The sequence below is a fragment of the Trachurus japonicus genome, chromosome 14, assembly GCF_045865225.1.
Source record: "Trachurus japonicus isolate A0001 chromosome 14, Traja_1.0".
Taxonomy (NCBI): Eukaryota; Metazoa; Chordata; class Actinopteri; order Carangiformes; family Carangidae; genus Trachurus; species Trachurus japonicus.
In genome coordinates, this window is record NC_140920.1 from 9546519 (window position 1) to 9556587 (window position 10069).

The following is a 10069-nucleotide window of genomic DNA, read 5'->3' on the forward strand; positions in this document are numbered from 1 at the left end:
ACTAAATCTGATTACCTCCTCTGTTTATGTTTCCATATTGGAAATCACATTAGCGCCAGTGATGTTCTCCATTTAGCTTCTTTTACATGGGATAAATGGCTGCAAATATGAAAGAAGATCCTCTCTGTCTCACATTTTATTTTCTCACTGTGAGTCCACACTATTCGCTGCTACTTCGTGCTTGGGTTTTTCTGTGTAACTTATGTTGTGCTGCAGTTTACAGCTTCGTAATTTGATTGTGTTTTGATCAAAGAACCAGTGTTCTCATGGCTCTGCTAAATATAGATAATTACTTAAGCGGCAGGCTGACGGTGGCTGAAAGAGTTAATGAATAGAACCAATAAAATTAATGAATAGAGCTGTGGAAATTACTATTGATAAGCCATATATAGTTTGGCTTGTTAAGTGCATACTGGCTTTTAGGGCCCTTCCCTAAGCAGTTTTACCATTACATAAGGAATGTCTAGTGAATTAATCTCCCAAAGCAGACTTCAATCATCAAATTGGCTCTGTGCAGGGAGCTAGGATGGCACCACATGCCTCCTGCTGGCATAAGCCACAGGCTGGCAGGAGATAATGGAAAATAAAGTGCTGTATGTTGACCAGACACATTTAATTTGTGAAGTACAGGCTGCTACTGATGATTTTCTGTTAGTAAAAGCAACAACACCTTCAAAATCAGAGACCCGCCAGCCTTCAGCGATATCTATCAGTAAGACTTCTTATTTTAATCCTTCATATGTTTTATTTTATAGTCCTCTGTCATAAATCTCATGATGCTGCAGTGATTTCTAGGAAACGTCAATGTGCGACACAATTCAAGGTTGAGGCAAGAATTTATCTCTGTGAACAAATTTGCAGTGCAGCACTGACAACATGTATCACCAGTGTACATGCTGCTCTTGCAGACATGAAGTGTGCAGATTTTTTTTTCATTTGTTATTTAATCAGGATTGAAGTCAGGGTGAGCAACTATTTTTGATTTTTTTTTTTTTTACTACAACGTCATGCTGTGACTTATCAAAGTAGCAGCGCATAAAGGACTGATTTACCTCATACCATGTGATTAAAACTTCAAAGATGAGTCTTCAGAGGAGCAAACCTAAAAATAACTGGTCTTGAGGTAGCAGCTATTGTGCTATAAATGCCTCAGTAATATTATCAGAGTCAGAATGAGACTGGATGACTGTCAGAATGAAGGGAGAGACAGACAGAGAGAGAGGGAGTGGGGGTAGTAGCCATGAATCTAGTATTGGATAACCCTGCAACTTAGCTTGCAAAGAGAGAACACAGCTGAGTGCTCACTTTGTCAGATTGTCGATACGTCTTCAGGACTCGGAGCCTGAGTAGATCTGGAGTTTAGAAAGAGTTTGCAGTTTTGATCCCTGCAAAAGCCAATATGTTCACCAGCTGCAGAGCACTGGGTTCATTCCCACTCACATACATAGTATGCACTCTATGGATACATGTCTGTGAAAATCCAATATACTGTAAGTGGTATATGTTTCCGATAAAGCCTGCTACTTCCTGATTCCAGAGTGGACCTTATATTGAAAAAATATTTGTCTTCTTTTACTACAATCAAGAAGATAACAATAATTGTAATGCCACTTCAGTGTGATATTATTATGTGATTTTATTCACATTTTTTATCCTTACTTCATGGATGAACATTGTTCAATATTTTCAGTCAATGCAGCACAAAAGACACTTGAACTTAGTCATATTATTATAATAAAGTCCTCACACTAATGCAACTCTTTACAAAACCCCACAAATGTATTTTGTGGCCACATGGTGACAGCGTAAACATGAACAGATGGTCACCTTTTATGAACTGCAGGGACAGGGTTTAAGTTGACATGGGGCAACTGTGTGCTATGTACCACAAAATAATCCAGTCTGACTGTGTGTTTGTGTCGTCTACTTTTTTTGCTCAACAACTTTTGTTGTTTGAGTCTTTGTGTGAATGGATTGGTCCACTTGAAATGAATGCATTATTCTGACATGAACAGAAGCATGAAATATATAGCATTGAACCAAAAATCTCAGTGAAGGTGCCGAGATAGATGGATAGACTTGATGAACCCTTTTTAGCCTCCATAAAAACGTGCAGGTGCTGGTGAGCTCTTTTGGCAATGGTGGAGGTATGCAGAGACCAGAACAAGTTTTCAGTCACTTGCGACCCCAGGAATCTTATATGCTGCACAATCTCCACAGGAGTGTCCATGATGTAAATTGGGGTGTGCATGGGCCGGTTTCTTCTCAAGTCAGTCACCAGTTATTTGGTTTTTTCCACTTTCAGAATTAGGTTGTTGGTAGTGCACCACTCTGAAAAGTTTCACCTCCTCCCGGTAGTCCTATTGTTGTTCTGGATGAGGCTGTTGTTGAACTTTTGTGTCATCTGCATATTTAATAATATGGTTATTACTGAACTTTGTCCAGCAGTCTTGAGTCATAGAGAAAGGGGGGCAGAAATTCCAGTATGCAGTTTTGCAGGGGGTAGTTCAGTCCGAGTGGGCCCAGTTTGGGATTATTGTGTTAAAGCTGCTAAAGTCGGCGAAGAGCATCCAGACCTGTGCATTTTTCTTCTCTAGGTGATCCAGTGTCGGGTGGAGAGCAGAGGATGGAGCATCCTCGGTAGAACGGTTCGATTGATATACGAATTGGAGAGGATCAAGTGACGGGGAAAGAAGAGAAACTACATGGTCTTTGACAAGCCTCCCGAAACACTTTGAGATTATGGATGTGAGCGCGACAGGTCGATAGTCGTTCAGGGAGTAAACTGTGGGCCTTTCTGGTACTGGGATGATTGCTGAGGACTTAGAGCGGCTTGACAGAGAGAGGTTGAATATATCCGTGAGGATTTGTGTCAGTTGTTCTGCACAGCCCTTCAGCACATGTCCTAGTATCTGGTCAGGGCCTCTGCCTTTCTAGGATTGATTCTCCTAAAGGCTCGGCGGACACTTCCTAGGTCCAGGCATCGCACCTGCTCATCATGCCTTGGAGTGGTTTTTGCTGCCAGTGCGGTCTTTAGTTCCTCAAACAGACCAAAGTAATTATAAAGCTCATCCAGGAATACAATGTTGTCATCGCAGGAGACCTGTAGTCTGTAACAGATTCTATACTTTGCCACACGCCTTGGATTTGTCTTGGATTTTTTGATCATAAGCCTTTTTTCGCCAGTCTTATTACCTTGTTCAGGCTGGCTCTTGTAGTTCTGAGGGCAGATTTAAAAAAATAAATAAACCGAAACAACTGGCTGCAAGACACTAAATATCTAGTGAGTTTCTCCGTGAGTGTTATCTTTCATAGTCGTCACACATTTAGCTGATCTATTGTTATTATAGAAATATGGATTATAGGTAACACTTCTAGGGGATAAAGTATTAGTCACAAAGAAATCTAGACCTCCGTTATCCCTCTGTAGACCAACAGCGGATTAAGGAAAACATAAACAGTATAATCCTGTATGACGTTCAGGCATTTTAAGTACATTTATGTTTGTAGTGCAACAGAATCTTTAACCTGTTGGGAGGTATGGAAACATACAAAATAGCTGTTTATGATAATGTGTCCTGTCAATTCTGGAGCCTTTCTCCTCTTTGAAGCATTGAACAAAAAGACCCAGAGCAGCTTTAAAAAGAATAATGCTTTTCTAATGGAAAATATGCCAAAAAAAAAAAAAAAAATAAAAAAAATCATTCCTTTGTGTACTTTGACAAGCAATGGGCTCAGAGACTTAAAACCAAAATAGACTAAAAATAATCTTACACATTTTTTATTTTTTACAGTGGAAACTGAGAATACAGAATGCCATGAATGCATTCCCTGCATTTGCTCCTCATTGCAATGCTGCAGCCTCACAGCCTTCACTCATAGCTACAACAAGCAAAAATGAATGAAGTTTACATTGGTTACATAGTTAAGATCTATTACAGAGAATATGACTCTTGTTAAACATATGAATGAAAAAGTTATGAAAGAATAATCTCAGGGGCTGTGTATCAACATTTATCATGTGGGAGATATAACAACATGATAAATTAGCCTCACTTATTTATTAAATTCTATAATAATGACGTGAGGTCTGCACTCACGCTTACTCTGTGCACTGCTAAGGAGTTCGGCTTTGATTCAAGTAGCTGATGAGATGCTGTGTCTATGGACAATCCAAGTAAATCAATTCTCAGACTAACTGGTGATCAATTAGTCCCAAAACGTGGATCCTGGGGGACACTGGCTCTGCTGAATCTCTGAGCAGCTGAGCACTCTGATTAAAATGTGACTGATTTAGAGTAACTCAGCCTGATTAATGACTCTTCACACGCTCATGCACACGCAAAGATACGGTTGTCCTCTGCTAATCAATAAAAACATTTAAAGAGAGCTGCACTCCCAACTGCATCCCACCCTGGAAAATCCAATACCTACGAAGGAGCTCTGCTGCTGCTTTAGGAAGCTGTACTTTTAGGTGAAAGAGATGTTTTCTACATTTTGATGATTTATTGTACAAATTAATGTCATTCCTTTAAATTAATAACGATTGAATTATCAAACTCCTTCCCTCACATTATGATTTGTGCTCTCAGCATTACATAACTACAACTGCAGTAAGTGAAGTTACAGATTGGAGTTTTAGACACACACATGAGAAGCTTTGTCTTAGTTTGTGAGATGCTGACAAATGTCTGACGGACTCAAACAAACACATCACATCTATTTTTCCCTCGCTACTTTTGCTCTCATCCTGTTTTGACAGATGTCAGAAGGAAAAATACAGTAAACAGTGAAAGTTGCAAGGTTAGTTGCACTTGGTTATGATGGCTTCAGGTTTTGATTGTTATAAATTTGTTCAATGAGATTTGGTCTCTTGGTGCTATAGAACCAGCCTGTGGGCAAAAAATAGAAGAAAATAGAAAAAACAGAAGCACAGAAAAGAGCCAAACCCATTGCACTGGGTGAAAAATGCTTTCATTACAATCCATAGGGTCTGTGTGCTTTACTCTGAGACAGCTCAGCATTTTCATTCTCTTAACAGCAGAGAGCCCTGTAGCCATCTTTCTAATGGGCTTGCTGATAATAATAATAAAAAAGAAAGACAATATGGCACCAGCTCTACTGTTGAAATGAAATATGTATGTCCCAATGAAGCACTTTTTAAAAATGTGAATTGAACTGACTGATTATGTAGCATGTTCATTCCCTTCAGGTCAATAGAGCCACATAGGGTCTAAACCAGTGCTTTCCAGATTTGTCTAAAAAAATTTTTTTTTTTTTTTTACTTTTAAAACTTATCAATCTTCCTGATGTTGAAATGTTGTTACTCTGAGGTCCCTGATTCAAAGTTGGAACTCTCTGCTACATTCATTTCCTCTCTCCACAAAAGCGCTGCAGAGCTTGCTGCAGTGGAGCCTCACACTGCAATTATCAGGCTTCATCGCCAGTGGCAGTAACACCATTTGGAAAAGGCCTCATGCTGTGGATGGTGTCAGCCTGCTGGTGTGCTGGTGTGGAGCCCTCTGACAAACACCTGATTGGATGCCATGTGGAGTTATGGCAACGGCTGTAAAGCTAACACTTGAAGCACCAAGGCAACAGTTGTGGTGCATGGTATGCGTTCATTGGTGGAAAGTACTGTTAGCCTATTTCGTAAATGACAGTACATAAGTGCATGGGTGCTTAAATGTATACATATTTCTCTACATTTCTGAGAAAACACTGCAGGAGAGACCGGGGCCATTTCATCACATGGGTAAGTTGTCACACTATCCCCAAAACCAGAAGGTCCTGCCACAAAATTAAAGAGTTGATTGTGCCTCTAGCTGTTCTGAAGTCATTTTGCGGTTGACATAGAGCCAGAAGAAAAGGTGTATTTTGATAACTAAAGCCTATCCTGTACCAAATCTACCCTGCAATACATGTGGGGCAAGTTGTCAAAGTGCTTTCAGGTCGACAGTTCATTGCAGTCCAAACAGAAGATTATTGAACTACAGTTGCAGAGCATTATGACAGTGGCAAAAAAAATAGGCAGGGCTTGGAGAATTTGATCTAAGAATACTAAGAAATGTTTTTTGTCAAATAAGAAACGAAATGTGGCCGAGAAACAGTGTTGGGCATGTTACTTTTTTTTTTAAAAGTAACTAATTACAAGGAAAAGTAACTTTTACGTTACTTTTTTATAAAATGCTCAAATATGTAAAAAACTTGGATTCACCCATGTGACATAGGTTGTATTCACACCTGTTTAGTGCGCACCCTGGTGCGCACCAAATGTTAAAATGATACATTGTTTCATTTTTCAGTTAGTGCGGTTGCGTTCACACCTGCTTTTTGTCACTCGGGACCAAACTTGGAGAACGTCACGTCTCCATGACTACCGGCTGAAATCTGGAAGCGCTGATTGATAAAACTTTCATGATGGAGACTCCAGTAGGGCCGGTTGTTAGTAGCTCTGGTCATTTATTTCTATATTGTTTGCATGTATAACTCTGTTTGGTACTTCCGGCTGGTTTCCGGTTGCGTTCAGCCAGCTCGGTCCCGTCAGTTCCCGGTTAAACGTTAAACACGGGCGGACCTCCGCTGCTCGGTAATCAGCTGCTCCGCGGACCCGAGGGACAGACCCGCCGACCTGTCCGGTGTCTGAGCGACTCAGCGGACACGCACCGACCGGCTGCCCCGCTGCTGCTGCTGCTGCTGCTGCTGCTGCTGCTGCTGCTTCGTTTGTGGGGACAGAGCTCCGTAGGACCGGAGCACCGGGCGGTCTCCCCGCTGCGTTAACCCGTTGTCAGTGACTACGGGAGCCCGTTTAGCTCAAACTTGTTGAGTTCGCCTGGCAGTTGGCTCGCACCAGAGTGCGGTTGCTTTCACACCTAAACTAGTGCGCACCAGAGTTCGGCTGGAGCCGAACCGAGACCACCTCCTCAGGCCGCACTAGTTTTGGTGCGCATTAGAGTGCGATTTGCTTTCACACTGACCCAAACTGGACCAAATTTAGTGCGCACCAGATTTAGTGCGCACTAACACTGCAGGTGTGAATACACCCATAATTCCAATATGATGATGACATCATTCCAATATTGATGATGTCATAAACTCTGATGCCATGGGTCAATCATATTATGATGTCATAGTTTGATGACATTGACTCTGATGTCATCGCCTTTGATGTTCATAAAGTGCAAGACTTGTGACATTTACAGTCACAACGATCATCCCTCTGTCTCAGAATCTCATTCCTACAGGTGTGCCATCAACCTACACACTTAATTTATGAGAATTCATACGTAATTAAGGTGCTGTTTTTGTCTTTGTGTTTTTCTGACAAGACGTCTCTTTTAACAGCACAGTTTGTCCGTGGTTGTGCAGACCGAAGAGGAGATTATTGTTTCCTCACAGCAAGTCATGCATCGTAGGAGTTCTCGTCTATTGCGTGTTGGATATTACAACCCGGATGAAGAACTTGACCCAAACATTTCCTACCGTGAGAACCCTTACAAGGTTTTCAAGACGAGGACCCGCAAGCCTTCCCATACCTCCAGAAGAGTCAACAGGAATGCTAGTTCATCCAGCATGGACACACCCGTCACTGAAAGCCAATCTGATGGCTTTCTGAGTCGTCCCTTAAGGACCCAGTCTCAGCCCATCATGAGGACAGTACCTTTTGTCTCGCACAGAGTCACCCCTCAGCCTGCCCTGACCCCATCATCAAGCCAGAGTCAGAAGAAAGCCAAGGCAGCAAAATCAGAAGTAAAGACAACTTTAGCTAATGGTGTTGGGTTGAGGAGAAGCAGTCGCATGAAGAAGGCCTATCTCCTCCTCTTCATCCTACTTTTTCCATCTGTTTGGTTCTTTCTCCCCTTGTTGACCTCGACCCCGACACAGGGACAACTCAAGATTGAACCTGTTGTCCCTTTCTCTGCTCCTGCACAACCCATGCATGACGAACCTGTGGTGGACCCAACTGTAGACTTATGCTCTGCTGCCATCCTCCAGGCTTTGGAGACCAGGCATGCTAGTCTGGTCCAGGAGCTGTCAGCCGCCATCCAACTGAAGTCTTCACCAGCCGTGCGTCCTGATCCCAGCACTGCCCCTGTCCACAACCAGCTGACCCCAGAGCTGCTGCAGGCCATGAAGAAATGGCTCACCGATCACATCAAGGAGGCCGATGCGATCAGGCTCAGCAGCATCACAGAGTTTGGACATCCCATGGCGGACAAAATGGTTGACTTCGCCCTGGTGACTCAAGGTGCCAGTGTGATCAGGACCAGGTGTTCGGAGACATATCGTATCCCCCGACTATATGTGACCCTGTTCGGCTTCACCTTGTTGTCTGTAACTGAAAGCCCAAGCACCGTTATCCAGGGTAACCCAGTGTTGTCAGGTCAATGTTGGCCGTTTAACGGTGCCCAAGGGACCCTCGCCATCTCTCTGTCTCACCCCATAATGATAACTCACGTGACGCTGGACCACCTGCCACGCTACAACTCCCCCAGTGGCAACATCAACTCGGCACCCAAAGACTTTGAAATCTATGGAATGAAAAACATCTCAGAAAGAGGAACGCTGCTGGGGATGTGCACCTATGATGAGCACGGTGAGCCGACACAGACGTTTTATCTTCCGAATCCCAGTGACGAGGTTTACACAGCTGTGGAGTTGCGGGTCCTCAGTAACTGGGGAAATGTCAAATACACGTGTCTTTACCGCTTCCGTGTGCATGGAAAGATCGCTAACCCATGAGAAGCTGAGCGAGAAAAAAACGCAAGACCTGAACAGGAAGGAACCATCAATGATACAACTGTTGCATCTGGTAAAGAGCAACAAAACAAAGCTTTCAAAGTTCCGGTTCACCCACTTCTTTTATCAAGAAAAAAAAAAGGACAAGATCAAAAAAATCCAAAAGGCCATTCTCAAAGACATTTGAAGAGTTACATAAGTGCTCCACAAGAACAAGTGTAGGCTGCAGAAGTTCCTAGCTGCCAGATTCTCAAGAGCCAGAAGAGTTTTCACCAGGCCACACCACCAACACTTTCTGCCCATGCACCCCCTAAAGCATTCATCTTGAAGGAGACCAGTATCGGGTTCTCTAACATTAGCTAGCTTAACAGCATTTTCTATCTTTGCAGGTTCCAAGAATGAGTTTCAAGTTACAAGATAGAGAAGGGGCAGCCATTATTTACTTACTAGATAACATAACACTGATTAAACCAGCACGACCATCAGCTTTTCAGTATTTCTTGGTTTTAATTTCTGTCCACAGGGGACAAACCTTTGGACAAGAGGGCGGAGGTGAGGAGGAGTGAGGGGTGGGGCGGTCTTCAAGGCTGCTAATTTCCCCAAACTGACCGCTTCAGGCTCATCGATGTGCCCAGTGTATACATCTGTCCACGTTTGGCAACCACGTAGTTGCCAAACGTGAACATGTGTGTGTCAGGATCATAGCCATTAAACAGCCATTAAACAGAGCCATTTCAAGCCATTAAACAGATGAACAGTTATGATTGTTGTGTTTTCTGTTAACACAATGAGTGCATTTACATGCACACTAATGAAGCGATTATGAGCGGATTATTTAAAGCAGAAGTAAGTGGTCCGGTCGTTTTCGCTAATGCTGCGTTCCAGGCAGGCTTTTGAAATCGTAAATTACAGCTTCAAGTCACAACTTACGACTTTGTAGCGTTCCAGGCAACCCACTCGTGTTTTTCCGACCTGTTTTACCGGTGAAAGTCACTATAACGGCCACTCGTAACTTCCGACTGGTGAACTCGTACCAGATCGAACTGGTACCACTTCACGGTCGGAAAAATACGAGTTTCCTTGAACCCACCATAACAGTCCTTGTCCCTACGTCGCCACATTCACGGCGTTCCTTGGCTGCACACACAGCCCTGCATGCCGTTCTCTCTCCTCATTGGATAAAAACTGTAGGATACGATAAATGTTTTCTCTTCGGCTCAGAGCAGAGCAGAGGGACTGAGAGACCCGTGTTTCAGTCCAAATACTCTATGTAAGTGATTGCTGTCGGAAGATATAACTATTTAAGACTTATATTAACACAAATATATCA

At 42.9% G+C, this 10069-nt stretch overlaps 1 protein-coding gene across 1 annotated transcript; it reads left to right on the plus strand.

Annotated features, from left to right (window-relative positions):
* Positions 1-7404: 7404 nt before the first annotated feature.
* On the plus strand, positions 7405-8742 carry LOC146974234 (uncharacterized). The gene has a single exon (XM_085798880.1). It carries the CDS (start codon positions 7405-7407, stop codon positions 8740-8742), a length of 1338 nt encoding a protein of 445 aa, XP_085655006.1.
* The last annotated feature ends 1327 nt before the right edge of the window (positions 8743-10069 follow it).